General features: G+C 47.1%; 1 protein-coding gene across 4 annotated transcripts in view; it reads right to left on the bottom strand.

Moving 5' to 3' along the window:
- The window catches only part of CEP295 (centrosomal protein 295), a 212246-nt gene that overhangs the window by 131091 nt on the left and 64426 nt on the right, over positions 1-16729 (bottom strand). For all 4 annotated transcript variants that reach the window (XM_029602323.1, XM_029602320.1, XM_029602321.1 and 1 more), the window contains exons 8-9: positions 6808-6991; positions 5853-6017 (exon numbers count right to left, since the gene is read on the bottom strand). In XM_029602323.1, coding sequence (XP_029458183.1) covers positions 5853-6017; positions 6808-6991 — 349 coding nt within the window. The remainder of the gene's footprint in view (positions 1-5852; positions 6018-6807; positions 6992-16729) is intronic.

Here is a 16729-nt window from a genome sequence, read left to right as displayed (position 1 = left end):
CAGTTCCCGGCAAGACAGTGCCTGTAGTTCAGAGATGAGACAAGCCAAGCATATCGCCACCAAGAATACAGTCTTTAATGTTAATAGGCGAAATGACAGACTGCACGGGTCTGAAGGAAGGCCATAGGGGAACTGGCAACTTTAAAGGTGGTCGGAGATGTTTAACCCCTTTTAGGAAACGGGCCAAATCTGGATGCACCATCAGATGGGTTCCATTCACCTCGGCCCTGAAGCAGGAGAGGGCTGCCACCTGGACCTTCAAGGAGTTGAGGGACAGACCTTTGTTCAGACCATCCTGAAAAATTTCCAGGATCCTGGTGATTTTGGCCATTTGCAGGGGCACCACATGCTCCCCGTACCAAGCCTCAAATATTCTCTAGCTCCATATGTATGTCAGGGACGTTGAAACTTCCGCACGTAGAGCAATGTGGCAATTACATCTGCCGAATATCTGCGCTTTGTCAGGCGAGCCCTCTCAAGGGCCAGACCGTAAGAGAGAATAGAGCTGGATCTTCATGAAGAATCGGGCCTTGCTGGAGAAGATCCCTGTGTGGGAGGAGGCAAAGGAGACTCTCCACGAGAAGCCTCTGAATACCATGGGCACCTGGGCCAATCCGGGGCCACCAGGACTAGTCCTATGTGGTGTTCGATCTTGCAGATGATCTTGCCCAGTAGAGACCATGAGGGGGAAGGCATACAGTAAGTCCTCCTCTGGCCAGGTCTGGACAAGTGTGTCGATCCCTTGGGAGTGCTGATCTCATCTGCAACTGAAGAACCGGGAAACCTTTGCATTGTGAGATATAGCCTGTAGGTCGAAGGATAGGAGGCCCCAGCGATCTACAAGGAGCTAGAAGGCTCTGGTTGACAGTGTCCATTCCCCCGGCTCCAGGTTTTCCCTGCTGAGAAAGTCTGCTTTGACGTTGTCTTTTCTCGCAAATGTAGGAGGCAGAGATCCCTTGCAGGTTTAATTCCACCCATTCCATAAGGTCTATTTCCAGAGACACTTGGTGGCTCTTGGTTCCTCCCTGGTGGTTGATGTAGGCTACAGTTGTTGCGTTGTCCGACATTATGCAGATTGCTTGCCCCTGGAGCCTGTGGCTGAACTGCAGGCATACTAATCTGACTGCCCACACTTCCAGGTGGTTTATGTTTCAGTTTGCCTCTTCCTCGGTCCATCGCCCCTGGGTTGTCAGCTCTGGACAGTGAGCTCCCCACACCCAGAGGCTCATGTCAGTCGTAAGGACGATCCAGCCCAGTAGGGAGAGTCTTACACCCTTGCTCAGTTGAACTTCATGTAGCCATCAATGGAGCAGAGAGCATACTTCCATCGGTTTGTGGAGGCAGATCGAGTAGTCTTGAGACAGTGGGTTCCAGCGTGACAGTAGGGAGTGCTGGAGAGGCCGCATGTGTGCCCTTGCCCACAGCACAACTTCCAGGGTAGATGCCATGAGGCCAAGGACCTGGAGATAGTCCGACACCCTGGGGTGCATTGTGTTCATCAAGCGACGCACTTGGTCCATCAGTTTCCTTCTCCGGGAGGGAGGAAGACAGACCTTGCCCTGCTTGGTGTAAAATTGGGCCCCTGGGTACTCTTAAAGACTGGAAGGGTTTGAGGCTGCTCTTGTCCATCTTCACAACCCAACCGAGCTCCTGTAGAAGAGAGCTGACCCTGCTGGTCACGTGGAGGCTCTCTTCCAACGACTTTGCCCAGATCAGCCAGTCGTCCAAGTAAGGGTGCATCAGGATTCCTTTCTTTCCTCACTGCTGTTGCCACGACCACCATAATTTTGGAGAATGTTCTGGGGGTGGTTGCCAGGCCGAAGGGCAATGCCCAGAACTGGTAATGGAGGACTATACCGCAAAGCACAGAAAACGGATTGGAATATGAAGGTAAGCCTCCGAGAGGACCAGGGAGGTCAAGAACTCTCCTGGTTGTACTGCCATTATGACGGAGCGTAGAGTTTCCATTCAGAAGTGGACTATCCACAGGTGACGGTTGATATGTATGCCTGATTCAGAGCCCAACATGGAGACTATGATTGACCCAGAATCCTCTGCTGCCTTGGCCTGTTTGCAGTTCTGGCCATGTGAACCTTAAATGCCCTATTGACCCTAATCTGGAGAAATTCCAGGATACATCTGGACAGCAGCTGGAGCTGTCCAAAACTTGTGATGGAGGGTCATAGGGTCACAGAAAAGCAGAGGGAAAAGGTCAGAATCTTAGGCTAATATTCCAATTACAATAGCACCTGAACAAACAGCTTAGGTCTTGGAGATCTCTCTGAGGGTGAAGAAAATGACAGGACAAAGGACTAACGGAAGATTGATGTGAACATCAGGCAAGTGGACCTCAGTTTGAGAAAGGGGATCAGGGTAATATAGGTCCAATATATCTTGTTTTGACATGAGAAACTGTGTACGTGATACTCCCATAGGTTCATGCAATTTTACTTATTTGAGATTTTCTTTTTATAGATGAAACAGGCAATCTCACTGATATGCAAAGCACTAGCCCCTGTCTTTCTTTCTGCAAGCAGAAATACTGCCATCTGTGTCTCCAAAGATATCTGTATTGCTTATTCATATACAATAAAAAATTAATATTTGTTTCTACAAAATTTGGTATGGTATCCTTGTGTCCGTGGAGAAGCGCCTTAAGCGTGTTTGGCATTTAACACGATTGACGCTCTTGAGATCCAGGATGGGTCGGAAAGAACCCTTTTTCTTGGGTACGATGAAATAGATGGGAAAAAAGTCCCGTATTTACTTGTGTTGTAGGTACAGGAGTTATAGCCCTCAGACTGAGGAGCCTTATTAGTGTGGATTCCACTGCCAATTTCTTGTACTGGGAGTGGCAATGTGACATCATGAACTTGTCCCAAGGAATACTGCGAAATTCCAGAGCATAACCTTCTCGTATGATGTCCAGCACCCATTTGTCAGACGTGATCTCGACCCACCGCTGATAGAATAAGGATAGTCTGCCCTTATCTCCTAGTCCCGGGGATGGGTCAGCCCAATTTCATTGGGGAGTTCGGGTCGAAACTGAGCCCAAACCTGCTCCTCTTTTCGGCTGTCAGTTTCAAAAGGAGTGAGACCTTCCCGAGGGCAGAGAACTGAAATGATGAGTGTCTGTAGGGCAGGAAGCACTGGGAGCCCCTGGTCTGTCCCCTCGTGGGTGAGGGGCGCTGTGACCTATTTTTCTTATCTTCCGATAGCCAGGGCACTGGAGATTCGCCACACTTACTGGCAAGTTTCTCCAGTTCGCTTCCAAATAGGAGGGAACCCTTAAAGGGCATCTTTGTGAGGTTCACCTTAGAAGTTGCATCCGCTGACCAATTTCTCAGCTATAGTTGTCTTCTGGCCACCAGCACAGAAGCTACTCCTCTGGTCGAGGTACGCACCAAGTCCGAGCTTGCATCCGCCAGCTTGCATCAATCACCTCTTTGGCATGCGCCCCCGAGCTATCGGCCTCTCGAAAGGAGCAGACACAAGCGAGCCACTAGAACACACAGGAAGCGATTTGCAGTGTCATTGCTCTTGTGTCAAAAGCTTGCTTAAGGATGGATTCCTACTGCCTATCGTGAGCTCCTTCAAGGCCACTCCTCCCTCTACAGGGATAGTTTGCTTCGAGATGGCACAGAAAGGGCATCCACTTTCAGGAAACGCAGACATTCCTAGACCACTGGGTCCAGAGGGTACAAGGCCTCCAAAGCCTGACCTCCGTTAAAGCTTGCCTCCAGGGCGTCCCATTCCAGGTCAACCAACTCCTGGATGGCTTTCAGCATCGGAAAATAGCAAGAGGCTTTCTGTAGAGACATCAGGATGGGTTTCTTCTTTGGTTCAGACATAGGGTCTGTGCCCGGAACTCCCAGAGTCTTCAGGGTCTGAGAGACTAGGGCCGGTAATTCATCTCTGTGGAAAAATCAAAGCATAGTCCGGTATGCCTCCAGGCCTGGAGGGATTTCCCCGTCCTCCAATGAATCCCCGTCGTCATCCGTGGTGTCCCTGTCAGCGATACCCTTGGTGAGGCGAGATATGTCCTGAGGCCTGCTGACAGGATGAGGCCTTCCCAGCTGGGGTTCCGCTCAGGCCGGGGCAGGGGCTGACTGCGCCTGAACAAAGACTTGGAGGCCCTGCAAAAATTACAACCAAGAGAAGGCCGCCCGGTCCATATTTGGCCCAGGAGGGAATGGGGTAGGTGCCGCTGAACTGCCCTCTCCCGGGGAGGACACAGCCCCAAAATTGCTCAAGTCCGGGGTGCTCCCTGATAAGGTTGTGGCTAACCCGTCCTCAGACTGAGATGAACCGGACTTGGAAAAGTTCTGATCCAGCCCTCCCTGGGCCTCCTCACAGTGCTGACACAGGCAGGATTCCAGGTCAGACTGTGCAGCCCTAATATGGCAGGCAGCGCAAAGGGAGTGGCGTCTGAGCTTCTTTGCTGCCAGGGCCATAACTTCTGTTGGTTGTGCGTTTAGCCGGTAGCTGCCTCTCGAGTACGCACTAACTCCCTTCGGTGCGTTTAGAACTAAGCGACTGGTTATGCGCTAAGAAGTGCACGTGGTTATGCACATGGTTATGTGTGCAGTTATGCGCTCAGAGGGCTAGCCCGCACCGCACGTACCAACGGACAAAGGGGAAAATGGTGCCGCTCCAAACCGCGAGATGGCGCCACCATGGATCGCCACATGGAAAAAGCACCAAGTCGGAAGCGGGGCCTAGCCCATCGGGGGGCAGTTCAACCCACTCGGAAACCCTCTTCCCTCGCCCAAATGGGATCAAGAACAATGTCGGTACGGTGCGCCGAGCAAGGAGACCAAAGGAAAGACTTACCGAAGCTCTTCCACATCTCTGGAACGGAGGAGTTCTTCTCTACTTACCTGGTCTCAGTGCTTACTGGCTGAGGACAGAGACGGTCTCTGGCTGCGGGGGGAGAGGGCTTAGGCTTTCACCGCCGCACTCGGCTTCAGCACTTGCTGCCTTTCAGATGCTTCAGCAGCAAAGTCCATGCCGGGAGCCAGCTACCGGACCAAGGCACACCTCTGAGGGATCTCAGAAATCACTTCAGGAATTTTCAACTGGGGGAGGGACCCTTAGGTACCACCGCAGGAGAGTGGGGCTCAATCTTCTTTTCAATTTGAAGGTAAAATTTCTCCTTTGAATTAGTACTACAATCCCGCTAACACTGCTGCTGGTGTGGGGATAGCATCCACAACTGCTAGGAGACGGAGAGATACTGAATGACTGAGGTCACTGAAGGGGTATATCTAGGGTGACGTCTGCTTTGAAACCTGACTCCGTCTCCATCTGCTAGCAGGGGAACACATAAACCATTGGTCCTGAGTCCTTCTAGCTACATGCTAGGAAATATATATTATGGCATACTCTACATTAGAAAGAAAATCATAAGTCTCTTCCAGAGAGAACCCTTCTGGCTGAGCTTATCTTTCAATTCATAAAAGATTAAAAAAAAAAAAAAAGTACAAGCCTTTCCTTTATTTTTCCCTCAACTTTTTTTTTATACACTTTACTTTTGCACTGTTCAACAGGTATCCAACCACGCAAGGAAATTTTTCCATACAAATCACAGAAATAAAAAATGTTTATCATTCAGCTATTCTAAATCATCCTGATTGCTAAACAAAATGTCTGTTCGGGGGGGGGGAGAGAGGGTTGTCCTAATGTGGATTTATTGTAATTTACCAAAATTTAATTTTCAACCAGGGAACAGTGTAAACATGACACAGGCAAAATATTTCAAAGAGACTTTACTCTCCAAATGCCTTCTTTAAAACTTTTTTTTTTTTTAAACAGATTATAGAGTTTCAAGCTTTCGTTATGCCTCGATTTACCTGGCTCAGATACAACTTCCTCAGCTCTGCCATTATCTGATTGCTGTTGAGTATCATGCACATGCTCAGGCTCCATAGAGAGATCCAAATCTTCATCCTTGGTCTGAACAGAGGGCACTGGCAAAGGCTCTGGTTCAAGATGTAATATCATATCTCCTTTCACCTCTTAAACGAAGAATTAAAAAAAAAAAAAAAACCACTGCTCACATTTTAAAGATTTAAATACAGCAAATTAAACATCATCCACAATTTGATTCTAGATAGAATGAGCATGCAAAAAGAAGTCTGAAAGAAGTTTTACAATTGGAAAAAAAAAACCAACAAAAACTGGTCATAATATAGCCCAGTCTAGCAGTTTTCATGACTACATTAATTTTTAGACTAATAACTAAAATAAGAATTTACAACTTCTCTATCCCAAATTCATAATAGTAAAATATCAACATTAAGCATTAAAATAAAATCATAAATATTTTAGTTTCTAGGAAATAGTCTCTTAGGGCTAGGAAATACAGTCTGATGGTTAAAGTACAGAACTGTGAAGCTTGATAATTCCCCTCTGAACCTCATTTCCATAACTTCACGTGTGACCTTGAGGAACTCATTTGACCTCTGTGTGTTTAGCCATCCTTAAGCTTTCTTCACTTAGGGGGTCATTTTCAAAGGAGTTACGCATGTAAATGTGACATACTATCGTAGCAATTTTCAAAAGCTATTTACTCGAGTAAAGTGCACTTACTTGAGTAAATCCTATGGACAATTCAATGGCATATATTGTAGCAATTTTGAAAAGCCCACTTACTTGAGTAAAGTGTATTTACTCGAGCAAAAACCAGTTTTGCTCGAGTAAATGCTTTTTAAAATCTACCCCTTAGATTGTAAACACTTGAGTAGAGACCCTTCAATTTTCATCTAATAGACAGATATACATGGAAGTAAAATAATCACATCTTACTTCTGTCTTCTGTATATATGTCTTCAAAGGCACATTCCAGCGCTCTCTGCCAGTCCTCTTTAATTTCAACACGGCGATAAGCAGGTTCGAACAGCTGTGGTGGCATCTGAGCCACAATTTGTCTCCTTCGGGCCAGATCTTCATTCTGCATCTGTTCAAGTTCCTTCAGGAGTTTCTGCCGGTCCTTCAAGCATGAAAACATGACAATTAGTAGCTCATTTACAACCAGAACATGAGTAATTTGATGACTAGCAAAATATTTGTGTGTGTCTACTTTGAATATTTTTCTTCACTTCATTCATAGCTTGCGGTGCATGTTTTCCAAAGATCTTCTCAAACATGTTTTGCTATGGAGAAGAAATGGATTTCAGTTCTATCAAATCTTTTCTCTGTCCATTTTGCTGTCACTAGTTTTTTACTTTACAAAAAGACATGTTTTTCTCTCCTGCCATCTATTTCCCTCTATAATCCCTCTCTCTTACCTCTATCTGTCCCCCTGTTTCCCTCCCTCTTCTAATTGCCACTTTCTTACTGTACCGTCAGTTGGGTAAAATCCCTAAGTCCAGCATCACTCCTGTTCTTTGGGACCATGGGTCAGTGATCCAGGGTCCTGTGCTGCAAACTTCTTTTCTGTTATGAAGTCCAGTGCCAGGAAAATAGTACTACACTAAAATAATCAAATTTCATGGCAGTTTTTGCTCCTACCACTAGACTGTTATGCCAACCCAATACTGGATCATAAAAATACATCCACTCATTTAGCATGTCATTGATTCACTCAAATCTATGTTTTACAGCCACTTAACCATATACGCTAGATCAGAAGGGGATAAATTTGATTGATCTTGCAGCTCTTTTCATCATAATATTTGAGAGATTGTTGCAGGGATAATAACAGTATCACAGTTTAATAAGTTTGTATTGCAATAAATACAAGAAGCTTTTAGTGACAGTGGACATAGCTATTTTCATTACTTTACATCATTTGTAGTTTAAAAAAAAAAATCACAACCAATCAGAAATCTAATCACTAGGCTATCATATGATAGATCTAGGTTTGTGTTTCAAACCCAACTTCTGCTTCTCGAGCTGGAAGTGCTGCACACGCTGTGCCCCTTGCCCAGGAAAAGTTTTCTTGATCACACCAAAAGCAGAACACGATGCTGTCCCATAAACTCTATACAAATGGAACTAGAAAAGGTATAGATAGAGAAGAGCCACAAAAATGATAAAAGGGGTGGAAAGAATTGCCCATGAAGAATGGCTAAAGAAGTTAAGAGTTCTTCAGCTTGGAGAAGTGACAACAGTGGGGATATGACAGAGTTGTTCAAAATCACAGATGGGATGGAACAAGTAAGCAAGTTTGCTTACTGTAAACGGTGTTTCCGTAGATAGCAGGATGAATTAGCCATGCTGTTTGGGAAGCGTTGTGGCCCAAAGTAGGCGGAGTTTCCTCAGTGAGTCACACTTTGTGCGACTGCGAGGTGATCTTCCCGTGCGTTTCCCCTCTTCTCCTCAGTTTCTTTGTAGCCAAGCGAGAGGTAATAAAAAAGGTGTCCTTTGTGGGACTGTCTAGGAAGGAGGGAGGGATCGCATGGCTAATTCATCCTGCTATCTAAGGAAACATCGTTTACGGTAAGCAAACTTGCTTTTTCCCCGTCGATAGCATGGCTGAATTAGCCATGTTGTCCGGGAGTCCCAAGCTCCCGGGTTGTGTCCATTTGGTATGTTTTTGAAGTTCAGGACAGCAACCCATATGGTAGTAGACAGTCTCATCTGTTTTGAAGAGTCGACAAGACTGCTGTGCCCAGCGCTGCATCAGAGGCTGCTTGCTGTTGTATACAACAGTGTGCCGTGAAGGTATGGATGGATAACTAGGTTGCTGCTTTGCAGATATCCAGTAATGGAACTTGTTCAAGTGGGCAACTGATGCTGCAGTGGCGCGTATTTGGTGCGCCTCAGGCTTCTTGTGAAGTTTGATTGATAGTTTGTTGTAACAAAACTGAATGCATTGTGATAACCAACTGGCGATGGTTCTCTTAGAGAGTGGTTGACCAGGATCATTTGGATTAAAGGAAATGAAGAACTGAGAAGGTCTCATAGTAGATTGATTCCTTTGTTTATAGTAAGCCAGAACCCGTTTACAGTCTAGTGAGTGCAGAAGTTTCTCACGATCATTGTTATGAGGCTTTGGCATGAAAATGGGCATAGAGTGATGGTTTGATTGAGATGGAAAGCGGAGACCATCTTAGGAAGGAAGGTGGGGTGAGGACAAAGGGTAACCTTGTCGTGGTAGAATTCTAAATAAGGAGAGTAGTGAACTAAGGCTTGTAATTCACTTACTCTCCTAGCTGATGTGATGGCTACCAGGAATACTGCTTTCCATGTTATGTATTTTATGTGACTGGTGTCTAATGGTTCAAAGGGGGGGCAGCATTAGCTGCTCCAAGATAATGTTCAGGTCCCATGGTACAGGAGGTTTTGTCACCGGTGGTCTGAGGCGGAGCATACCCTTCATGAATCTGGAGATCAAAGGATGGTTAGAGATGGGCAGGCCATTATGAGAGTGATGAAAAGCTACAATAGCACTGATATGTACTCAAACTGACGTAGTGGCCAAACCCGCTTGGTAAAGCTGATGAGTGGGCCTGAACAGAAAACCAACATGGAGAAGGAAATCCCCAGAATCCTCTGCTTTCTTTAGCCTGCCTGGGCTGAATGAACTCTAAGTGACTTTCTGAGCATGACTTGCAGAATTTCCTGGGATATCTATAAAGGCAGACAAGCTGGCACCAGAAAGGTGAGGCCTATTCATTGGGTCACAAAGAAGAAACCAACGGCGGGAGCTTTATTTATTTATTTATTTATTTATTTATTTCTTTTATATACCGACATTCAATCGAGATATCACATCGGTTTCCAGATAACCAAGGGAATAGGGCGTAGTCCGCCCTATTTTACAAAAAACAATTATAACATATTATAACAGTGGTACATGGAACAAAAGGTTATAGGATATAACAAAAGGTTATAGAAAATAACATATGTACATGAATGTGTTGTTGATAAAATAAAATTGGGATAAGGGACTTGTTGGGTAGGTAATTTAGGAATAGAGGTGGGGGGGGATGAGGGAAGGGAGGGGGGAAGGTGGGGTGGGAGGAAGTAGCGGAGTGAGGGATTCAGGGGGGTGAGAAGACTTGAGTATGGGATGAGGTGGGTTGCGTTCGGGCAGGTTAAGGGTCGGGTGGGAAGGCTTTTAAAAACAGCCATGTTTTTAGGTGTTTTTTGAAGGTTTGCAGTGATGGTTCATTTCTGAGACAGGTGGGGAGGGTGTTCCATAGGGTGGGTCCCGCTATTGTTATGGCTCGTTTGCGGGTTGCGTTGAGGTGTGCAGATTTGAGATTGGGGATGGCTAGGAGGCCAGTGTTGGTGGATCTGAGGGTTCTTTGTGTGGGGTGTGGATGTATTGCGTTGTTTAGCCAGTTCATTTTGTTGTTGTGTATTTTTTTGTGCATGAGGGTGAGTGTTTTGTAATGGATTCTTTGTGTGATGGGTAGCCAGTGGAGTTCTTTGAGGGTAGGTGTGATGTGGGAGGATTTTTTGTTGTTGGTGATGATTCTGGCGGCGGCATTTTGTAGAACTTGGAGGGGTCTGATGTGGATTTCTGGTAGGCCGATGAGAAGGGAGTTGCAGTAGTCGAGTTTTGAGAGGATAATTGATTGAAGGACTGTTCGGAAGTCGTGCGCTTGGAGAAGGGGTTTAAGTTTTTTCAGGGTTTGGAGTTTGAAGAATCCATCCTTAATTGTATTGGAGATGTGTCGTTGAAAGTTGAGTTGGCTGTCAATTGTTACTCCTAGGTTTCTTGTGGATGGAGTGAGTGAGATTTGTGAGATCTGTGGCACTCCCGTGTTGATTGAGGTTCCTGGGTGGTTGGAGGGGGTGCACTTGAGGGGATAAGAGGGACGGTCATCGTGGATGTGAAGGATTTCTGTTTTGGCTTGGTTGAGGCATAGTGATAGTTGGGATAGTAATTGGGACAGATTTGAGCTGAGGTTGTTCCATTTTTCCATGGTGAGTTGGATGGACTTGTTTATGGGGAGAAGTATTTGTATGTCGTCTGCATAGACGAAGTAGGTGAGGTTTGCATCTGAAAGGTATTTGCATAGTGGGAGGAGGTAAATGTTAAAGAGGGTTGAGGAAAGGGAAGAACCCTGTGGGACCCCATGTGTGAGGGGCACTTGAGAGGATTCGGATGAGTTTGTCTTGACGATGTAGGATCTGTTTGAGAGGTAGGATTTGAACCATTTGATTGTGGTGTCTTGAAGACCAATTTCTTTAAGTCTGGCGAGGAGTGTTCTGTGATTGATGGTGTCAAAGGCGGCTGATATGTCGAGGAGTATCAGGAGGAACGATTTGCCTTTGTCACGGCCTCTGAGGATGGTATCAGTAAGGGAGAGGAGGAGGGTTTCAGTGCTGAGGAATTTTCTGAAACCGTGCTGTGCTGGCTGAAGAACATTATGGGTTTCAAGGTGGTCTGTGAGTTGGTTGTTGACTGTTTTTTCTATGATTTTTGCTAGGAATGGGAGGTTAGAGACTGGTCTGTAGTTTGCTGGGTCTGATTTGTCGAGTTGAGGTTTTTTGATGATTGGTTTGATGATGGCATTTTTGAGTTTTTCTGGGAAGATTCCTTGTTCGAGGGATAAGTTGATGATGTAGGTTATTGGTTTGACAATGATCTCTCTGATGAGTTTTAGGGTTTTGACGGGGATGGGGTCTAATGGGTGGGATGCAGGGTTGGTTTTTTTGATGATGGGTTCGATTTCTGTAGAAGCAACAGGTGCGAATTGTGACCATATGTGGATGGGGGGGTGGATGGCAGTGGGGTCGTTGTGGGTTTGTGGAATCTTGGCAATAATGTTGTCGACTTTGTCCTTGAAGAATTGGGCTAGTTTTTCGCTGGAGATGTTGCTGGAGTTAGGCGTTGTGTCATTTTGGATGGGGTTGGTTAAATCTTTGACATAGGCGAAGAGGGTCCTTGGGTTAAATTGGTAATCATGAATTCTTGACGTGTAGAAATTGCGCTTTGCTGTGTTGAGATCTGTTGTATAGTTGTGTAGTAGCGTTCTGTATTTGTCTTTCAGGTTTGAGGTGGGGGTTCGTCTCCATTGTTTTTCAGTTTGTCTCAGTGTTCGCTTTGAGGTTTTCAGTTCTTGGGTGTACCATGGGGCTTTTTGCTTTGTAGATTGTTTGATTTCCTTTCTTATCGTGGGACATAATGTGTTGGCTATGTCTGCGTTGATGGATATCCAGGAGTTTGTGGCGGTGTTGGCGTCATTTAGGTTGATTGTTTTTAGTGCCTCCGGTAACAGTTCGGCGATGTCTTCACTGGAGCATGGTTTGGTGAATTCGATGATTCGGTTGTCTGTTTTTTGTGGGTTTGATTGGAGTTGAAGCTTGGCTTGTATGAGGCTGTGGTCGGACCATGGGATGGGGGTTGTGGAGGGTGGTCCAGTTGCGGATATTTTGTTGTTTAGGAAGATTAGGTCCAGGGTGTGGCCCGCTTTTTGTGTGGGCGTGTTGATGATTTGTGTGAATCCAATGGCAGACATGGTGGATAGGAGTAGTTCACTGGTTGGAGAAAGTGGATGGGAGTCGATATGGAGATTGAAGTCTCCTAGTATAATGGCTGGCTCTTGTAAGTTGATGTGGGTTGTGATGGATTCGATTAGGGGAGAGAGGTTGTGCTGTAGGCATCCAGGTGGGGCGTAGAGGAGGAGGATTTGGAGATGTTTAGATTTGAATAGGTTGGTTTCGAGTGGAGGTGGTAAGTTAAGGGAGTGGGAGGAGAATTTAAGTTTTTTGTGAGCTAGGAATAGTAGGCCACCTCCTTTTCTTTTGTTTCTGGGAATGGAGAATATGTTGTAAGTATTTCTGGGTAGTTGATTGAGTAGGACAGTGTCGGAGTGTTTCAGCCAGGATTCGGTTATGCAGAATATGTCTGGTTGGTCGTCTGTGAGTATGTCATGGATGATTGGCATTTTTTTGGTGATCGATTGTGCATTGATGAGGAGTAGTGTAATGAGTGTGATTGTGGTATAGGGTATGTTAGGGTTGGTGTGGATTTTGGTGAGGCGTCTAGTGATGGGTGTGGCTTTAGGAGTGTGGTGGTGGTTGTAGCGATGAGGTAGTTTGGGGATGTATTGGGCTAAGGCCATTGTGTGTGTTTTTTGTGTGAGGGGTTATATTGTTGTGAGTTGTGAGATTGCTTTTAGAAGATTCATGGGTTGAGTGCTGGGAGGCAAATATAGGGGATTGGAAGGTTGCTGAGGGTTGTGGTGGGTTGTGGAGGGATTGGTGGGGAGGGTTGTGGAAGCAGAAAAGTATGCGGGAGTACACATAGGGAGTGCACGAAGGAGCGCACAAAGGAGCAGGCTCCTTTGTCGCGCTCCTTCGGCGCGCGACGCTCGGCGCGCGGCGCCTGGGAGGTTCTCAGCTTTAAAGGCCAATCAGGGCTGTCCCCTGATTGGCTGGACGTCGGCAGCGTGCAGCGTGTTCCCTCGGCGGCGGAGGAAGGTCGGCAGGATGGCGAGACAGCGGCGGAAGGCAGGGGCTGCCTCGTGGTCGGGGTCGGAGGCGGTCGTGGGTAAGTGTGCAGTTAAGCAGGCCTTACCCCGGCGGGTCTCCGGCGCCGATCGCGCAGGCCTGGCACCGCTCCGAGTTGCCCTCGTCTCGCTGTGGCGTCCGGAGGAAGGGACTTCGATCGGGAGGTTCGCAGCTTTAAAGGCCAATCAGGGCTGTCCCCTGATTGGCTGGACGTCGGCAGCGTGCAGCGTGTTCCCTCGGCGGCGGAGGAAGGTCGGCAGGATGGCGAGACAGCGGCGGAAGGCAGGGGGCTGCCTCGTGGTCGGGGTCGGAGGCGGTCGTGGGTAAGTGTGCAGTTAAGCAGGCCTTACCCCGGCGGGTCTCCGGCGCCGATCGCGCAGGCCTGGCACCGCTCCGAGTTGCCCTCGTCTCGCTGTGGCGTCCGGAGGAAGGGACTTCGATCGGGAGGTTCGCAGCTTTAAAGGCCAATCAGGGCTGTCCCCTGATTGGCTGGACGTCGGCAGCGTGCAGCGTGTTCCCTCGGCGGCGGAGGAAGGTCGGCAGGATGGCGAGACAGCGGCGGAAGGCAGGGGCTGCCTCGTGGTCGGGGTCGGAGGCGGTCGTGGGTAAGTGTGCAGTTAAGCAGGCCTTACCCCGGCGGGTCTCCGGCGCCGATCGCGCAGGCCTGGCACCGCTCCGAGTTGCCCTCGTCTCGCTGTGGCGTCCGGAGGAAGGGACTTCGATCGGGAGGTTCGCAGCTTTAAAGGCCAATCAGGGCTGTCCCCTGATTGGCTGGACGTCGGCAGCGTGCAGCGTGTTCCCTCGGCGGCGGAGGAAGGTCGGCAGGATGGCGAGACAGCGGCGGAAGGCAGGGGCTGCCTCGTGGTCGGGGTCGGAGGCGGTCGTGGGTAAGTGTGCAGTTAAGCAGGCCTTACCCCGGCGGGTCTCCGGCGCCGATCGCGCAGGCCTGGCACCGCTCCGAGTTGCCCTCGTCTCGCTGTGGCGTCCGGAGGAAGGGACTTCGATCGGGAGGTTCGCAGCTTTAAAGGCCAATCAGGGCTGTCCCCTGATTGGCTGGACGTCGGCAGCGTGCAGCGTGTTCCCTCGGCGGCGGAGGAAGGTCGGGCAGGATGGCGAGACAGCGGCGGAAGGCAGGGGCTGCCTCGTGGTCGGGGTCGGAGGCGGTCGTGGGTAAGTGTGCAGTTAAGCAGGCCTTACCCCGGCGGGTCTCCGGCGCCGATCGCGCAGGCCTGGCACCGCTCCGAGTTGCCCTCGTCTCGCTGTGGCGTCTCAGGAGTTTTTATCAACACAGCCACAGATGTGATAATTACCTTGACCAGCAAGATTCTAACAGAACAAGAGACTACCTAGAGAGTGATTGGTAAATGAGCCCCACCTCCTGGGAAAACTAATCAGGGCAGTTCAGAGAGTCATCATGTGGTTGGCATGACAACCTATGTAAATGCTTCTTTGGGCAGTCACTCAAGTCTAAAAGCTTCCACAATATTGTATGTTGTCTATAAAAGAAGGATCACTTCCTGTATACGAGGCAATGCTGGTGGATGGCATGGCATCAGCATCTCCGAGAATACTTATATTGTTCAATAAAAGATTATGTTTTCACTGAAAATCTAAGTGTTCTTGTCTCCCTGGCCATAAGCATCATAAAAAATAAGAACATAAGAACATGCTTTACTGGGTCAGACCAAGGGTCCATCAAGCCCAGCATCCTGTTTCCAACTGTGGCCAATCCAGGCCATAAGAAGCTGGCAAGTACCCAAAAACTAAGTCTATGCCATGTTACCATTGCTAGTAATAGCAGTGGCTATTTTCTAAGTCAACTTAATTAATAGCAGGTAATGGACTTCTCCAAGAACTTATCCAATCCTTTTTTAAACACAGCTATACTAACTGCACTAACCACATCCTCTGGCAACAAATTCCAGAGTTTAATTGTGCGCTGAGTGAAAAAGAACTTTCTCCGATTAGTTTTAAATGTGCCACATGCTAACGTCATGGAGTGCCCCCTAGTCTTTCTATTATCCGAAAGAGTAAATAACCGATTCACATCTACCCGTTCTAGACCTCTCATGATTTTAAACACCTCTATCATATCCCCCCTCAGCTATCTCTTCTCCAAGCTGAAAAGTCCTAACCTCTTTAGTCTTTCCTCATAGGGGAGCTGTTCCATTCCCCTTATCATTTTTGTAGCCATTCTCTGTACCTTCTCCATCGCAATTATATCTTTTTTGAGATGCGGCGACCAGAATTGTACACAGTATTCAAGGTGCGGTCTCACCATGGAGTGATACAGAGGCATTATGACATTTTCCGTTTTATTCACCATTCCCTTTCTAATAATAATTCACCATTCACCATTCCCTTTCTAATAATAATTCCCAACATTCTGTTTCCTTTTTTGACTGCCGCAGCACATTGAACGTTCACATGGCATGGCGCTTAACAAAGCGTATGAAGATACTCCAGTAGCTGTATGGCGGTGGAGGAAAATGGATCTAGGTTCCGCGCCAAAGGATCTACGGGTAAGATTTAAAGAAAGAGGGTACCCAGATCAGGTAGTTAAGCATGCGTATAGAAGAGCACGTTACATCTATAGGGATCTATTGTTGTCCCCTAAGAAACCCGTGAATTCTGGCTCTCTAGTGTGTGTTTTACCCTATTCAATAGGGTGGGTGATTTGGTTCAAGTCATCAAAAGTCATTGGCATTTGGTCAGCAATTTTGAGGGTATGAAGGACCCTCCATTGTTTGCATTTAAAAGATCTAGAAATCTTCATGATATTCTTGTTCACTCAGATTTGATACATAAGCAGAATTGGGATTGTGGAACTGGAGGACATTATCCATGTCAAAATTGTAGTATTTGTGGATTGTCTATGTCAGTGCAGTTTTTCATACATCCAATTACAAAGAAAAAAATTTTTTTGCGAGGGGTTACCAATTGTCAGTGTACATCGGTTGTATATATTATAAAATGCCCGTGTGGGTTATTTTATGTAGGGAAAACATCGAGGAAAATAAAGACATGGATTAAAGAACATTGTAGTAGGCTTCGGAATGAAGTGGAAACCGCCCTGTTAGTGAAGCATTGGCGGGAACAAAAGCACACGGTGGAAGATCTTCGGTTTTTTGTTATAGAAGAAGTAAAAAGGAGACGTGGGGGAAATTTAAACAAAATTCTGATGAAAGGAGAACAGAGATGGATTTTTTCTTTAGGTACTTTATGGCCAAATGGTCTAAATGATAAAATTGATTGGGCTGTGTGTTTTAAAATGTCTCTCCGATGTAAATGGATAGTTCCCTTTAAACTGTTTGAA

The sequence above is a fragment of the Rhinatrema bivittatum genome, chromosome 5, assembly GCF_901001135.1.
Source record: "Rhinatrema bivittatum chromosome 5, aRhiBiv1.1, whole genome shotgun sequence".
Lineage (NCBI taxonomy): Eukaryota > Metazoa > Chordata > Amphibia > Gymnophiona > Rhinatrematidae > Rhinatrema > Rhinatrema bivittatum.
The sequence above is the reverse complement of the archived record's forward strand: the minus strand, read 5'-3'. Positions and strand labels throughout refer to the sequence as shown.